The sequence below is a fragment of the Aspergillus karnatakaensis genome (assembly GCF_047715665.1).
Source record: "Aspergillus karnatakaensis strain CBS 102800 unplaced genomic scaffold BJY04scaffold_33, whole genome shotgun sequence".
Classification (NCBI taxonomy): domain Eukaryota; kingdom Fungi; phylum Ascomycota; class Eurotiomycetes; order Eurotiales; family Aspergillaceae; genus Aspergillus; species Aspergillus karnatakaensis.
The window spans coordinates 338,692-353,731 of NW_027395745.1; the positions used below are offsets into that span (position 1 = coordinate 338,692).

General features: G+C 50.9%; 5 protein-coding genes across 5 annotated transcripts; 2 read left to right on the forward strand and 3 right to left on the reverse strand.

The window, feature by feature from the left end:
• Positions 1 to 733: 733 nt before the first annotated feature.
• BJY04DRAFT_192483 (60S ribosomal protein uL13) lies at positions 734 to 2,474 on the reverse strand. The gene is made up of 5 exons (XM_073711778.1): positions 2,244 to 2,474; positions 2,001 to 2,136; positions 1,750 to 1,803; positions 1,420 to 1,678; positions 734 to 1,342 (listed from the first exon to the last, which is right to left on the reverse strand). The coding sequence occupies exons 1-5, from the start codon at positions 2,262 to 2,264 to the stop codon at positions 1,204 to 1,206; spliced, it is 609 nt and encodes a 202-aa protein (XP_073569922.1). The 5' UTR covers positions 2,265 to 2,474; the 3' UTR covers positions 734 to 1,203.
• Positions 2,475 to 2,574: 100 nt separating this feature from the next.
• BJY04DRAFT_228767 (pyridoxal phosphate-dependent transferase) lies at positions 2,575 to 4,704 on the reverse strand (the record flags this gene model as incomplete). Its single annotated transcript, XM_073718914.1, has 2 exons — positions 2,575 to 4,434; positions 4,701 to 4,704. The coding sequence occupies 2 exons, from the start codon at positions 4,702 to 4,704 to the stop codon at positions 2,693 to 2,695; spliced, it is 1,746 nt and encodes a 581-aa protein (XP_073569923.1). The 3' UTR covers positions 2,575 to 2,692.
• A 176-nt stretch (positions 4,705 to 4,880) lies between these two features.
• On the reverse strand, positions 4,881 to 6,462 carry BJY04DRAFT_192486 (intradiol ring-cleavage dioxygenase). Its single transcript, XM_073711779.1, has one exon. The coding sequence runs from the start codon at positions 6,143 to 6,145 to the stop codon at positions 4,988 to 4,990; it is 1,158 nt and encodes a 385-aa protein (XP_073569924.1). The 5' UTR covers positions 6,146 to 6,462; the 3' UTR covers positions 4,881 to 4,987.
• Positions 6,463 to 6,618: 156 nt separating this feature from the next.
• On the forward strand, positions 6,619 to 8,726 carry BJY04DRAFT_228771 (transcription factor domain-containing protein). The gene is made up of 5 exons (XM_073718915.1): positions 6,619 to 6,736; positions 6,792 to 6,898; positions 6,949 to 7,624; positions 7,676 to 8,388; positions 8,449 to 8,726. The coding sequence occupies exons 1-5, from the start codon at positions 6,665 to 6,667 to the stop codon at positions 8,690 to 8,692; spliced, it is 1,812 nt and encodes a 603-aa protein (XP_073569925.1). The 5' UTR covers positions 6,619 to 6,664; the 3' UTR covers positions 8,693 to 8,726.
• Positions 8,727 to 8,978: 252 nt separating this feature from the next.
• On the forward strand, positions 8,979 to 10,139 carry BJY04DRAFT_219640 (metallophosphatase domain-containing protein; the record flags this gene model as incomplete). Its single annotated transcript, XM_073716627.1, has 2 exons — positions 8,979 to 9,174; positions 9,259 to 10,139. The coding sequence occupies 2 exons, from the start codon at positions 8,979 to 8,981 to the stop codon at positions 10,137 to 10,139; spliced, it is 1,077 nt and encodes a 358-aa protein (XP_073569926.1).
• Between the last annotated feature and the right edge of the window lie 4,901 nt (positions 10,140 to 15,040).

Consider the following 15,040-nt stretch of genomic DNA (forward strand, 5'->3'; position numbering starts at 1 on the left):
AAGAAGCATCAACTGATTATGTCGTCTTATTTGACTGGGGTATGGTGGTCATGAAGCAGAATTGGAGGTACTCCATACTAGTGATCTCCGATCTTCTTCCGCTTCTTTCCGCGCTGTTTCCGTGCGCCTCCAGTGTGGCCCAAGTAGATTCCTTATGCACGAATTCTTGAGTCGAAGCCTTAACCTTGTATTGTCTCATCCGGGATTACTGCGTACTGTTCTTGTACAATTCGCAACAGACTACAAATGCAGTATACGATCGGACTCCAACTCACCAATTCGGCCGGGCGCAAGCTGGCGACTCCCTAAATCAAATTGGCCGGTAATGTAGATCACGAATAAGGCAAGCTGGGCTTCTGGATCAGAAGAGGCCGACGCTATGTAGTATGATTGCGCTGCCGGCGTCGTAGTGGCAGATGGCGCTTTCTGCAGGATTGTCGGATCCGGTCCGATATGAGAGATCGGATCCGCGCGAAGGCGATGCACAATGATGATCCAAAATTTTGAGAGCCCGGCGTTGGATGTACACTTGGCTCGATCAGAACGCGAATATTTGACCGCATGCTAAATTGAACTCAAAAGGCGTTGCTTGTAGGAGTGGGGATTTTCAAATTGTCGGTAACCTTTTGTGGATTCCGTTACAATTCGCATCAGGTAGGTACGACCAGGATGACTTCATAGTTAGCAGGAGTGCCAAGGCATTGCCCGGAATGAAGGCTGAAACGAGCATTGGGGCTGTTTGGTTCGGTTAATTGCTACGAGCAAAGACGCGAAGGGTTTCAGTGCTCTAGGTCTAAGACCGGTTGGATATAGGTAAACTATGATATCCTCTATTACTAGACACGCGAAGACGGAAATGATGTGGAACTTGAACGAATTGAAAGAGAAGGCAGAATGGTCATGAACTCTTGAAAATTTGTTGGATTGAACCGCCACGGCGCGAAATAACGGGTCAGCTATTTTAAACAACCTTTCTTCATCCCAGACTCCCGTATTGTACTTTTGTTTTTAAAGACGACACCGGTCTTTCCATGTCCCACCATGTACATCGCAACGTCAATCGGATCCCATGATGGGTTAGGAATAATTAGAAAAAAGGTCGTCAACCAGCCTTCCTTCCAAACTTCGCATGATGTTAGAACCGCTTGCGATTGAAACCATCCCGTCACAACACAAGGAACCAGCCGCGCAACTAGGTATCATTTAGTATCCGAATTCAGCGAGCTGGGTCTTGGTGGTCTCGTTGACGCTCGCGGACTTCTGAGCGTGTGCGAGTTGACGGCGAGCGGCCTTCTTGCGCTCGTAGTAAGCGCTGCTCTTAACCTTCCTCCTCTCCTCAAGACTGTACAGAAACATTCAAATTAGCCATAGCTCCAAGAGAGAAGATTCCACCTTTCCCGGATGTGGAATAGTACGTACCGAGCAACAACGTCCTGGTACTTCCAGCCAACCTCGTGGCTGAGTCTGCCGACGGTGCAGTACTTGCGGCCGGGGCGTAGACGGAGGACACGGAGAGCCTGGGGAACGACGACGCGCTTCTTCTTGTCGTAAGGAGGAGGGATACCCTCGAAGACCTTCAGCCTCTCGAGAGCGGCAGCACCACGGGCAGTCTTGTGAGGCATCATGCCGCGGACAGCCTTGTAGAAGATACGGGAAGGAGCGCGGAAGTGGAAGGGACCTGCGTTATCACTTAGCATGACAGTCCCCTAGCAATTGAAGGTCTCGAGTTTCCGGGTCGGGTTTTCTTACCACCACGGGTAGGGTTGAAACGGGTGATCTTGCGAAGGTAGGCGTGGTACTTCACTGTGGGCGCGAAAATTCATGTCAGCCATCTCTGTTCCTGATCCAGAAGCGAAAACCCAGGTATCTGCATGTTCCGATCCAATGCACAAGATATCGAAAATCCATCTCCTCTCTACTCAATAGAACCATATTGTCCAGCTTTCCAAAACGAACGATAGGAATCGAAATCAATCGCGAGAGGGTCGAGTAGAACGTACGCTTCGCACGGAAGAATTCGCCAGAGATGTTGAGGGCTTCACATCTCACGACGACGATCTTCTGGCCGTTAAGCAGCTGCTTGGCAACAGTGCTGGCCAAGCGACCAAGGAGGTGTCCCTTGCCGTCAATGACGACCTATTTCATCCAGCACAAGTCAGCGACTGCGGCTTCTCAAAGGGCTTGTCGCCCTGCGGCACATATAGAATAATTGTCGAGTGATCGGGATAGTCGGCGGTACGCACCACTGGATCGATAGAGGACATCCTGCACAGTCACCGGTTCAAACGGAAAATATCCAGCGAAAGGAAGAGCGCTGCTCTAGGATACTCCCTGGGGATGTATGTTGTCGGCGGTTGTTGTCGTTGTGGGCAGGTTCAACGCACACAACGGAGTCGGATGTGGTTCGCAGGATGGCGGTCGCTAAGCGAGAGCGGCGATACTTTTGTGCGGGAGATCGTGAGAGGGCCCCAACCCTAACCAGCATTTCCGCTCGGGGTCACGTGCGGCGCTCCAGAACAACCCCGAGCCATGAAGTCCAAATTATTCCAAAGTATGAAAGTGGCAACCTTTGTTCGTCTAGACCTATTATATTGTATAGGTAATTATTATCATACTCCCTATAGTGTTTCGCGATAGGCTTTATACAACCCAACTTCCACGCCAACATTCCGTGTTTTGGAACGTCGACACTTCAGTAAAAAGCGAGTTTTGCGTCTCTGACTCCTCTTTCGATGACTTCCGTCAGGGTCCACCGAGGAGGCTCAATAATGTTCAATTTGCAGGTGGAAGTCGAACCATCCAATCTTGGCTCTTTCAGACCGCCAGCTCTTCCGGAGGAGAACTTCAATTGAAGTGCTTCTCCGACCTCATCGCATGCCTTTAACACCCGATCAAGATCGTCTTTGGTGTGTGCAGCAGAGACACAAAATCTGGCACGGGAAAGCTCCAATGGCGTGGCAGGATACGTCACTACAACCACTGAGATCTTGCGCCGCAGCATTTCTCTGGAGAAGGCTGACATCTTGGCCGGATGATACAGCATCAACGGCACAATCGGGGAGTCGTCATGGCCGTATACGATAAAACCGAGCCGTTTCAAACCTAGCCTGAGGTAGCGAGAGTTGAATGCCAGGCGTTGAACCCGCTCTAATCCTTGGCCTGGGTGAAGGGAGTCTTCATCTGCAACCAAGCGAACTGCGGAGGATATTTGTGCGAGGATAGGTAATGCCGGTGCCTCACCGTGTACTTGACCAGCGTTGGTGCAGCGTAGCTTATCGATGATCACTTTACTTGCAGCGACATAGCCCCCATTCGCCCCAAATGACTTCGTGAAAGTTCCCATCAAGATGTCAACCTCGGCGGGATCAACTTTGAAGTAGTCACAGACCCCGCGCCCTTGGCTGCCTATTGCTCCAATTGAGTGCGCCTCGTCGATAAAGAGACAGAATTTGTATTTCTTTTTGAGTTCCAAGATTCGAGGCAGATTACACATGGTTCCTTCCATGGAGAATAGACCCTCGACTGTGACCATGATCTTCTTCCACGGTCTGTGGGTTCGTGGCTGGCCCTGTGAGATGACCTGCCGCAGCCTCTCTTCAAGGCTAGTCATGTTGTTATGGACAAAGACCTCTATGGCAGCTCCTGAGAGCCGGGCGCCCACACGAATCGACGCATGATTGAGCTCATCTGACAAAATCAAACATCCGGCATCTACAAGGCATGGGATGATGGTGGAATTTGTGGAAAAGCCGATCGAGAAGACAATTGCTGCCTCTTTGCCCACTAACCGTGCGATCTGATCCTCGACCTCGACCAGCAGCTTTGATGTGCATGGGTAAGTTTCTGCCAAGCTGATTCCATCACGGCGAATGGTCTCCACAGCATTCGCACACGGACCTTCCGACCGAGCGAAACCAAGATAGTTGTACGAACTCAGGTTCAGTGTACTTGTTGCCGTACCGGCAAGATGAAATTTGATGTTGTCACTTGTGACGCGATCTAGCAGAACAACATGCCTGCCGGGGACGCCGGTGGTGGGTCGCTCAAAACAGTCATTGACTCTTCGTTTCATACGCCTGATGTAGAAGCTCTCGAAATCATCGCCCAATGAAGCGTAACCGTTTCGTGGATTGAGATACGGATAAGCGTGCGGTCGAAACCATCTGGCAATGAAGTCATGGAAGTGGCCCAGAAATATGAGAACAAAGAAACTGATATAGGTTGTCAAGACAATAAAGTAAGGAGGGTCATCGATCACCGGATCTGCCATCCCTCCGCCAGACACCACACTTGTGTAAAGGTGAGACACGTCTCCGAGGGGACCGAACTCGTCGTGCTGTTTCGCGAGCTTCTCAGCCGGGTCAATCGGTTGGTCGGATGCTCCAGCTGGAGCAACCGGCTCATTGAAGCACCGGGTGACAGCGAGAAGAGAAACTATGGCAGAAGCTGGACTTCTTGAATGACACTGGGCGCCCTCTGGCTGCGTACCGGCTGGGAGGTCTCTGTCAAGACGCGGCTTCTCTTTGCGTCTCCAGGGAGGCATTGCGAAATGGGGAATTATATGATGATCAAGTCAGAATATCAAGATAGTTATGCAATCTGGTAAGGTTGAAGGTTACTCTCAGTATTTGGCCTGTCGTACGCAGCGAGACATCGAACGGCTGAGCTAAATGCAGGTACGTTGTTCGTAGTGGTGTCACCCATGGGGGGGGGGGAGGTACACTGAATCCAGGTGCCCTTCATTTCTGAGGATTTTTTTACTGCCACACTTTGTCTTCAGATACCAAGGCGTGCTGCTAGCGTCACCTACTAAGTGCTGGGCTGGTGAAAATGATTGGTCTCAAAAGGTAAAAATGAAGGAGAGACTACCTAAGAGATATGTACACGCAACATGTCAATTCCACCATCAAGCAATACCATTTTTGCGTCCAGGAATATCTGCCAGGCAGTTTACTAGCTTCTCAAACAAGTACGTTGTCCACGTCGACTACGCAGGTGGTGCGCCGGAGCCGGAAGGAGGCTGACCACCACCTCCAGCGGCGTTATCATTTGACACACCCCCAGAAGATGTCAACGTGGCGGCGTAGGAGACAGACGAGTCATGGCTAGCAGACACATTGACTCCTAGAGTGACCCAAGCAACAAGACCATCCTCAATGGTGTCTCCTAGAAGAGCATACTGGAAGAATGGATCCGAATCGCTGTCTTCGGTTTCAACGATAACAACATGGTCGTTCGCGTTCTCGGTAATTGCGACGGTGTTGGTATTATACGGATACGTAGCCTCAATCTCATTGATTAGGTCCTGGTCGAAAAACAGCTGACCAATATGAGGAACATAACCGCCAGTGAGGGTGTTGTTGGCAAGTTGTGTCGCACCCAGATGGGCGACCACATGAACGTGCGTTGCGCGGCCAGAGTAGTGACCGGGGAAAACGGTCTTGAAGCCTGCAACTCCATCCGCATCGGTCTTCTGAATACCACGGAGGAAGGTCTTGTCAAGGTTGGAGTCATCGTTGCCGTTGCCATTCATGCTACTTTGCACTCCAGAGTAGACACCGGTGGAGTTGCAGTTCCACACATCCCAGTAGAGGTCCTTAATCGGCTCGCAAGTGTTGATGTCGATGAACTGTCCTTCAAGGTAGACAGGAACCCCCTCCTCGCCATCGCCGATGTCATATCGGACCAGCTCTCCCTTGACCCAGAACGGCCCAATCTCTCCCTCCGGAGCGAGAATGCAGACGGGGTCCTTGGCGAAAAGATCCTCTTCGGATATCTGCTGGGTGACCTGGAGGTTGGATTGATGGGAAGTGTTTACCACCTTGTCGGTATCACGAGCCTCCAAACCAAGAGATCGCTTCTTGTACTTGTCGAAGAGGGCCGCACGGCGGGCCTCCGCACGAGCCTTGATTCCGCGTGCTTCGAGTTGATCGGCACACTGGTTCAAGGTGTCTCGCGCATTGTGCAGGAAGTTGCGCTTGGTAAGGTCTGTGAAAGAACTGGGCTCATGGGCACCGGGATGGGCAAGAGTAATCCCTGCCGCACCAAGGAGAGCCAATCTAAGGAAGTGCATTATTCGAAAACAAGAGAGAAGAGAATAATCGTCTGGCGCTCTGCTGATGTTGAGAATTCCTGGGCAGTACATCCTGACCACGAGACGCTTTATATACGTGTCCCTGTCGCCCCGAATGGTTCGATTCCGTTACCCCGTCTCTTCATGTTGCTATCTTTCGGAGTACACCAGTCTCACCTCAGTCGTCATCCTAGTCGTCAACCACTCTAGACTCCATGACTTACAGCCGGAGACAAGCTCCACCGAAGAAGCATTTGGAAACAAATGTCCGTGAATACCGAGTAGCAGAGCATATCTCTGCAACGTTCTGGGGACAAGGATGCACAGGCTGACGAATTCCTTCAATCTAATTGAATGGTGGTGCTGAGGAAGAAGATGAAGAAACGAAGCCAGGAACAAGGCTTGTGTCGATCAGCCACCGATCTACAAGAATCGTTTCCGTCTGGGGTAAGTCCTTCACGTGGCTCCGGAGCAAGGGCATTCCCGCTGACTCATCCTCAGGTATATCTCGACAGCATCTCGAAGTTCTCTTCAACGATGTCGATGAATTGGCTCCACCCTTATGATGCCGATGCACCTGATTAGCTCGGCATGAGCTCGCCTTCTCCATATCGTCGCGGCGGCAGGCTGCGACGTGCTTGTGACCTTTGTCAGCAAAAGAAAGTACGTGAATAATCTTCTTGTATGAGGGTACCTCCTTACCACGGACTACGCACAGATTCGGTGTGATTATAACGGCGAGTTCGATTGTGAGACTTGCCGTCTCGCTGGTGTACAGTGTACTCTAACTCGGAAAAGTCCCCCTGTACGGAAAAGCACCAGAGAGTACGAGAGTATCGGTTCCTAGTGTGGTTGGGCTTCTACTAACGTTCTAGGCGGCTTGCTGAAGCCACAGCGAAAATACGTGAGCTAGAGGCCTTGCTAACGGTCCAACGAGGCCAGAAGCTGGCCCATACTCATAAATCAGGTTTCGATGATAAGACCATAACCCTGACTGATGATTCGTCCTCTGGATACCTTCAAGATCCGCACGATCTTAGTGCGAACCTGGCAATGTTCCAGAACCATATTGCATTCTGCGGAGTCGGAGCTGCTGGTTCTGCTAAGAGAAATGCAGTTTGTTCAACGGTGTACCAACAAACTAGCTGCCATCTGAACATCGACAGCTTTCTGCGAAGCTTGCCCAATGCTTTCGGTCCATGGAACTCCGAGAAGGTGCTAACACAAAAGTGGCCTTCAAATGCTTTGGTCCAGCTCTGTATAAACGAGTACCTCAGGACGGGGCTGTATTCTGTTTTCCCCATCGCTAATACTGAAGTATTACAAGCACTTCTTGATGACAACATCCTAGAGCGTCAGCGCCAGTCAACCCCCGTTGCTAATGTTGCTTGTGTAGTTGCGTTCACCGCTCTAATCACGGAATTGCATCGCCTTGAGCCTGAGTTCTCTGACGCTGATCCAGATGCTTATCTGCGAGCTGTGCTGGCGCTGTTACCGCAACTGATCACGGAGGATGCTGGCCTAAGGACCCTCGAGACTATTACTGTTATTGTGAGTTTTTGAGAATCCTTATGTCAAGACGAAACCTGATTTCCATACAAGTTTGTTTATCTGATACCACTTGGCCATACACCATCGGCGGATCTACTGCTGGCAGTCGCCGCTCGAATAATCTACCGCTTAGGCGGGCACCGGTACTCTGTCATTCGTGAGCCTGAAGGGAAACACTTACGGGCTCTGTTCTGGCTTTGTTACTGTCTCGATAAAGAGCTATCGATCCGCTTTGGCCGACCACCCTCAATTAATGATATCGATTGCGACTTGCGGCTGCCTGACAATTACATTGTATCTTGGTCTGATGATCGTTTCCTCCACCGACCTCTGTCCTCCCAGCGGCTTCTTTATCCATCTGACCTCCGACTCTCGATGATTAAGTCTAGAATATACACTCTCCTCTACTCTGAACAGGGGCGTGCCCAACCTGAGGCTAGACGGCTTCAGTATATCCGCGAGCTCGACAAAGAACTGAATGATTTAAAATTCAAATTTCCTGAGAGCTGCTGGCCTGACATATTTGCAACCGAAGAGGTACCAGATTACACTTTCCACGATCTGAGCCTGCACGGCGTCAATCTGCACCTAGAATATTATTTTTGCCTGGGCAAAATCCATGGAGCAGGGGATTATTCCAGTCAGTCTTCTCCACAAGGCTGGTCATTTCTTCCTTCTAGTGCGGAGCTGGTCTATCAGGAGTCACGGACCATGCTGGTCTATGTATCACGCATACGACGGTTTCTCAATTGGCATACTTTCTGGTGGGTACCTGTTTAGAATGTTTTGTACTCTAATTGCGACTGACATTACCTTACTAACAGGCTCCACGCTCAATTTATACTGACCGCTGTTGTGTCTCTATTTTGGCATCTTGTTACTTCACCAAATGCGCCCAGCTTCAACAGAGATATCCAGGTTTTAGAAAAGATTGCAGAAACATTTTCCGAGCTTGATCGCGAGTCACGGGCTACAAGGCGCTTTGCGCCGTTTTTCTTCACCACGTGTCTTACGAAGAAACTGGTATTTCTTGCAAAGCAGGCATACACAAAGGCCAACAGCAGATAAAGGGTCCTTTAGTTCAGATGGTACCTAATCAACCTCGATACCTTGACATCGATTGATTACATAAACCCCCTCATCACAAAAAGACACCAGAGGCCGACCAAAGTCAAATGCTTAAAACTCGAAGGACGAGTAGCGTCGACCTTGACTTCCAAGCAGCCATCTATGACCGGGGCATGGACTGAGTCATTGATGCACACCGATACGAAATTGTAGATGACTCATTCAAGGCTATTAATCTGCCGGTGCAACAACGAAAGAGGTGCAATAGAATTTGATGATATCAATGATGCGTCGAAAGACACGCTTCGTTTGTGTCTCCGACACGCACGGCTATACGCCCTCCGAGGCTGGATTCAAGCTTCCTCGAGGAGATGTTTTGATCCACGCAGGTGATTTAACAAATCAGGGAAGCGAATCAGAGCTTCGCAAGACCATGAAATGGATTTCTGCTGCTGATTTTGAAGCTAAGATTGTCATATGTGGTTGGTCTTGCTACGCTTTCCTGTCCTATCTGTCAAGATGAGGCTCTACAACATTGAGGGGCTCGTATAACTAAACAAGGCTAGGAAACCACGACATCACCCTCGATGAACCCTTCTTCGCCAAATACGGCCCTAAATTCCACAACGTAAATATTCAAAATCCCACCAAATGCGCTGAGATCGTAACTACCGCCTCACCATCAATCATCTTCCTCAAGCACGAATCAGCACAAATCCGCCTGCGCAGCCCCAACGGCCCAAACACCGCTTTCAAAGTCTTTGGATCGCCCTACTCTCAATGCGACGGGAACTGGGCGTTTCTATACGAGACCGGCGAGGCTGAGAGTCTCTGGCGGCAGATCCCATTTGATGCGGACATTGTTGTCACGCACATGCCGCCTCACTCGCACTGCGACAAGATCTCTGGCGTGTCCATGGGATGCAAGGCTCTACGAAAGAATTTAAAAAGAGTCAGACCGCTGCTTTCAGTTTGCGGACATATTCACGAATCCCGAGGGTACCAGCGGGTTTGTTGGGGCGAAGCCGAGGGCAACGAAGATAGGGCTACAGAGGGAATCCTTCCGCCCCATGGAAGCAAAAAGCAGAGCCTCGTCGATCTAACGGGCAAACGAGCACCGCGCCTCAACAACGACGGTTTCTCAATCAGCTTGCATACACGTACAAGTGAAGTCCCGCCCAGCACAAACAGCCAGATCACATTTCCGCAAAGCCTCGATGCCGAGCGCGGGAACGAGCAGGCAACAGGGTTCTCGGATCCGTGCCCAAACCCGACGGAAGCTCAAGATGCTGACGCCCGGAGGCTTCGAGCTCAGCGACACGAGACCTGTATTGTCAATGCGGCGATTCTGAGGAGTAATTGGCCGCATCGCGATGGGAGGAAGTTCTACCCTGGTCCGATCGTTGTTGATTTGGAGCTCCCGGTTTGGACGGGGGACACTGCATAGCCGGTAGGCTACTATACCTGATAGCTACCCAGTTCGCCACGAGCAAGATGCCTAATCTGGGTATAGATGATATCAACAGTCGCTAAGCACCCCGTGCACGTATACTGGCCGAAGGTCAAGCCTCAAGATGACCAGATCAGGCGAAAAGCATGCGCACGCGCTTGGGCCTTTCAATCCGTGTGGTTTGACGTATCGCTCGCCCAAAACCTGCTCGTGATGCCCCTCGCTCGTTGACTGTTACATGGCTGTATACAGAAATCAAAAACTACAGCTCATCTATCCCAGTAACATGATCAATGATATAATGTTTACCCAATGCTGTTGACTCAGTTGTATACTACCCTCCTAACTCCAAAACCCCACACTTGGAACTCGCTAAGCCAGACTATGACATCATACCCCTCGCAAGCTTGGAAGGGCCTCAACTTCCACCCCCAGCGTTCGCAGATCAACCTAGGAAAATTGCCCAAAATAGTTCCATCTGACTCGAACAGATGGGTGCACAATCTGCGTAAATAATACGCACGAAAGACCTCCTAGCCGAACGTTCTGCAAACCCCTCTAGAACAAAAACCCACCGGGACATTCGGGCTGGCGCCTGGCCCCGACGGGGCCGGGGCTACTGTAGGGTTGGGGGCTGAGCTGACGCTACGGGGATGACCGTTGGCGCTGGCGTCGGCGTTGGTTGTGAGTTGTGAGTTGCTGGTCGCGCGCATGGGTAGCGCTGAGAGCATGGCACGGCATGGCTGAGCTGAGACCGTTTCTCGCAAGCGCTGAATCAGCTTCTGTCGTGGAGGCTAGGGGGTTCTGGAATGGAATGCGCTGCGTAGATACGGGCGTATCTCTTTTTTTTTCTTTCTCAGATAGACCAGAGATTTAACTCCTCCTAGCATTAGTAACAGACGAATTGATTTGCTTACTGGAGGTTTCTAGTCCACCCTGTGCGCGAAGTATGGGTAGAAGCGCGCGATACAGCCCCGTTTAGATCTCCGAATGCTAAAGTATTACATCTAATGTTATCCGACAACCAACTCAATTGAAGCCAATTCCGAATTCCTATCGTATCACCTCATGTCATCACCGTCCCGGGACCCTAGTACTGCAGTATTGAGATACGTCCACTCCCACCTATCTTAGGGCTGAATCCAAAAGGTAAGATGAAATAAGATGAGATGAGATGAGCGAAGTTAGACGCTGTTGGATTGCTTGTCTTAATTAGGCCCCCATCAGCCATACCGCAGGCTCGTGGGCTGGCCTGAGGCGTCCGGCAATTGGTATGACAGCGGGAGGATGATAGGTTGGCCTTACGGCTTACGGTATAGCAGAGTAAGATCAGGTAAGCTTGACTGTTTTTTTACTTGCGACCTAGCAGAGGTTTACCTCGTACTCCGCGCTTGCGAGTGTCCGGTCCGTGTACGCGGCTGAGAGGGAGAGTGGGACTATGGGAATACGTAGATGGAGCGCGGCATCAGCAGCACAGCCGCAAGCAAGCGCTTGGTAGTTCTCTCTACGGAAGTCACATCGTAGGAATCTTTCGCACAGCCTGCACCGAGGCAAGAATTGGCAAGGGGTGTTCGTGCAGTGCAGAGTAGGGAGAAGGATTGCTAAGGTTTTCTCAGCGGTTTCATCCGCAAAATTGCAAAGCTCGCAGTCTGTACCCCCATCTGACGAAAACACCCGCAGCAACTACGTGTAACAATTAGATGTACCGGTAAAGTTATCGCCATCGCCATCGCCATTGCACCGCTGCGGCTCGATCGGGTTCTTCACTGCGCGCTGTCAGGGTTCAAGGTTGCTGAATAGGGTTCTCGCGCAATCACTCACTTTGTGAGTACGTCCACTCCAGCACGAGGCGCCCAATAGATTCGATACGGAGGTTATTAAAGTTAGGCCTTTTCGTGTCAGTAATGAACCTTCCACCCCATTCTAGATTAGATTACCTGCTCTTGAGATTAACCGTTGGGGTGATCAACCCCCACTCAATACAGCCTCTAGTGTTGTCTTGTCCTGCGTTGCCCTTGCTAGGCATGTGGCCTGCATGGTCCTGATGCGAACTATTGAGGTTGTTGAGAATAAGGCGGCCATGAGGTAATTTATGCAGTCGATTCTGATATTGAGGCAGTTATTTTTATCCGACCTAGATGTTGGAGTTGGTGTCGCACGAGACGAATATTCTCCTACTCGTATCTCGGTCCGGGTGAAGGGATGATGGGACGGATTGTCAATGTGATAGAAATCAGGATCTGGAGTAGATGATGGATCAATAGTTCGAGTTGAGGTGCGTGATGGTTGCCTCATATGATGCAGCGGAAGGATATGGCTAAACCTTAGCTTCATCTGTGAAAAACATCCCTGGTGCGGGAAAGAAGGAGCAAAGAATAGATTCAAGAGCGAAGGCAAAGAGCCTCTCGTCTTTCAAGCCTGATCATGGGGTGTGCATGTATTCCGAGCCATCTAGACTCCCGTTTCCAGCCCGGGATGGCAGGCAAGGAGGGTAGTGGTCGGTTTCTTCCATTTCAAGGACAAGCTCTTTCTGGACTATTATTGGATACGGCATGCGTGAAGAGTGAAGCACAGCATTAAACTATACTAGCTTGATGCCAGGACAATCAGTGCATTGCATGAAGGGCGGCTGTCTCGGTTGGCTGATGAAGGCAAGGATATAGTGTGTGTACCTTATCCTTTACCCCCGCGTGCAGATGACTCCGGGCTAACGGGGCATGGCGCATTCGAGGAATGATCAGGTTTGTTCCACGAGGGATCTGGTTTTCGGATGTCGTACTGTCACGCTCACGTAGTATCCTCAGACAACTTGCGACTGCTGGTGGGACAGGCGAGAAGACCGAACGTCCACTTAGATTCCTACAGTGGCCCGGTACGAGGATAGCGATGAGAGCTGTTGGTGAATAAAGGTGCAATGCTCCCCTCCTCAAGGCGATTTACTTTGATTTGTTTTTGAGCGAGGATCTGCTGTTGGCTGGAAGCTCTGATAGATCAGCAGAGTGGCTTGATGCTGGAGTCCGTGTAGGCTACTACTACCCCGCGATGTGATCAGAAGCACCTTGTGACAGATTAACCGCCGAGATACCTTCTGGCATCTGCACCGGTGCTGCTTGAGAATCATGCTATGACTGATTTCCACACGTCAGCGGTGACTAGTAGTTGCGACGAGTCTCGGTCGATAAACAGAGCCAGCTAGCACCATGTTGGACTGTTGGGCCTGCCGAGCACGGTGTTCAACTGACGTCTCGCCCCCGATCTACTTTTTGTCTCATGTTTGCGTATTTGCATCAGTAGCGATAAGTTAGAGGCAGGCAGAGCTGACAAGAGACAAGACGGAGGGAATGTTTCAGGTGAAGAAGAGCGAGCTGTCAACAACAGGCACCATGGTTCCACGCACGGAAGCTCCCGGGCCAAATTCCATGGGACCGTTTCACACGCAGCCGGGATCGGTCGCTAATAAGTCACTCCCAGAGTGCCAGAGTCCCAGGTACTTCGGTGGCGGTTTCTCCGTGCAATCGCATCGGACTGCTTCTCAAGCCAGGTGGTGAAACTGCTGACCGGATGAGTGCAAAGAAGGCCCCATCCCCAGCGCCTAAATGGCAGTCGGTCATTGGCGGAGAGCAAGGAGGGGGAGGGGCAGCTGCGAAAGGGTCTGAGCCAATCCATTGGAAGACTGCAGACTCCAAAGACGAGCCAGACCAACGCATCGTCCTCGGTGAGGCGAACGAACGAGATTGTCGTCGTGGAGATGACGAGACTGATTGGATATAATGACTAGCAAAGTCCGCCCCCCTCTCGCCTGGAAAGGGTAAAAGCGAAGAGGGCGGTTCAACCTATAGGAAAAGCAACTCTTTCTTTGGCTTGCAGACTGCAGTTGCAATCACAATCAGCGAAAGATGGATACAGCCGATTCCCTAGTGCGGGGTTTTTCTTTAATGGATGACGCCTGGGTTCATCAACCCTGAAACTCAATAATGTGATGGGACAGAATAATAACGCCGATTGCATATTGGCTGGGAGCTCAGCCAAACAGAGGATCCAGCTGCAACAGCCCTGGCTAGAGCAAGCGTGGAGGACGCCATGGCTCCTGGTCATCTTCCAGCTCTCAAAAGGTTCAGGGCTGCCAACGTGACAAGTAGGAGTCCGAGGATCCAGACGATGGAGAGGGTTGGAGCTCCATACAGAATATACACCAAGGGCTCCGCTTCTGACTTCGTGCGTGGTATCTTCCAAGATGGGCAAGGACTGGGTCAGATCCGCTTTCTTAGTTGTTATTTATTGTTTGTAGAGGAGAAGGGAGGAGGTGAGAAGGGCCGAACGGGGGGGTATAACTGTATCACGCCCTCCTCGACCTCTACTTTCCCCCCAGTAGTGGTTGTGCTCCTCGACCTCAGCTTTCTCATCCGCATTCTCAATCACCCTCTACTCATCCTGACTCTTGTCAATTGCTCAGGAGACAGGACACCGTCCATGATTGACCGCCTGTTCCCATCCATCCGCAGGATCCCCAATTCGGTTGGTTTCACCGCCGCTTCTGCGTCTTCAGGTACGAATTGTCTTGAGGAGAGAGACAGAGAGAGCAGTTGAACTGAAATCATGCAAAGCCCAAGACACCCGATCTTCTGCGCCTGTCTGCACAAGACAAGTTCCCTCTTTCCATCGACAGGAGTGACATAGTGGCATCATCGAGCGTCTTCTAGCAGGTCAATCCGGTTTATCGTTGCTGTCTGTTCACCCAACGAACAACTTGTTAATCATTCATCATCATCATCATCATTCGACTCCGTTCTATTCCTGACGTGGTACCACTGCCTCGAAAGAGAACCGACCGACTATCTCACCATCTTTAGGCTTCAATTCGCTTCATTCATTCATTGCCTTTGTCTGGCCACTTTGAC

What these genes read in the sequence shown, in the direction of transcription:
- BJY04DRAFT_192483 (XM_073711778.1), bottom strand. Translation starts at nt 2,264, where the DNA reads ATGTCCTCTATCGATCCAGTG. An exon ending in TGTCCTCTATCGATCCAGTG is followed by an intron (nt 2,137 to 2,243) that starts GTGCGTACCGCC and finishes TGGATGAAATAG; the next exon opens with GTCGTCATTGACGGCAAGGG. An exon ending in TACCAGGACGTTGTTGCTCG is followed by an intron (nt 1,343 to 1,419) that starts GTACGTACTATT and finishes GTTTCTGTACAG; the next exon opens with TCTTGAGGAGAGGAGGAAGG.
- BJY04DRAFT_192486 (XM_073711779.1), bottom strand. Translation starts at nt 6,145, where the DNA reads ATGTACTGCCCAGGAATTCTCAACATCAGCAGAGCGCCAGACGATTAT.
- BJY04DRAFT_228771 (XM_073718915.1), top strand. Translation starts at nt 6,665, where the DNA reads ATGAGCTCGCCTTCTCCATATCGTCGCGGCGGCAGGCTGCGACGTGCT. An exon ending in ACCTTTGTCAGCAAAAGAAA is followed by an intron (nt 6,737 to 6,791) that starts GTACGTGAATAA and finishes GACTACGCACAG; the next exon opens with ATTCGGTGTGATTATAACGG. An exon ending in GTACGGAAAAGCACCAGAGA is followed by an intron (nt 6,899 to 6,948) that starts GTACGAGAGTAT and finishes CTAACGTTCTAG; the next exon opens with GCGGCTTGCTGAAGCCACAG.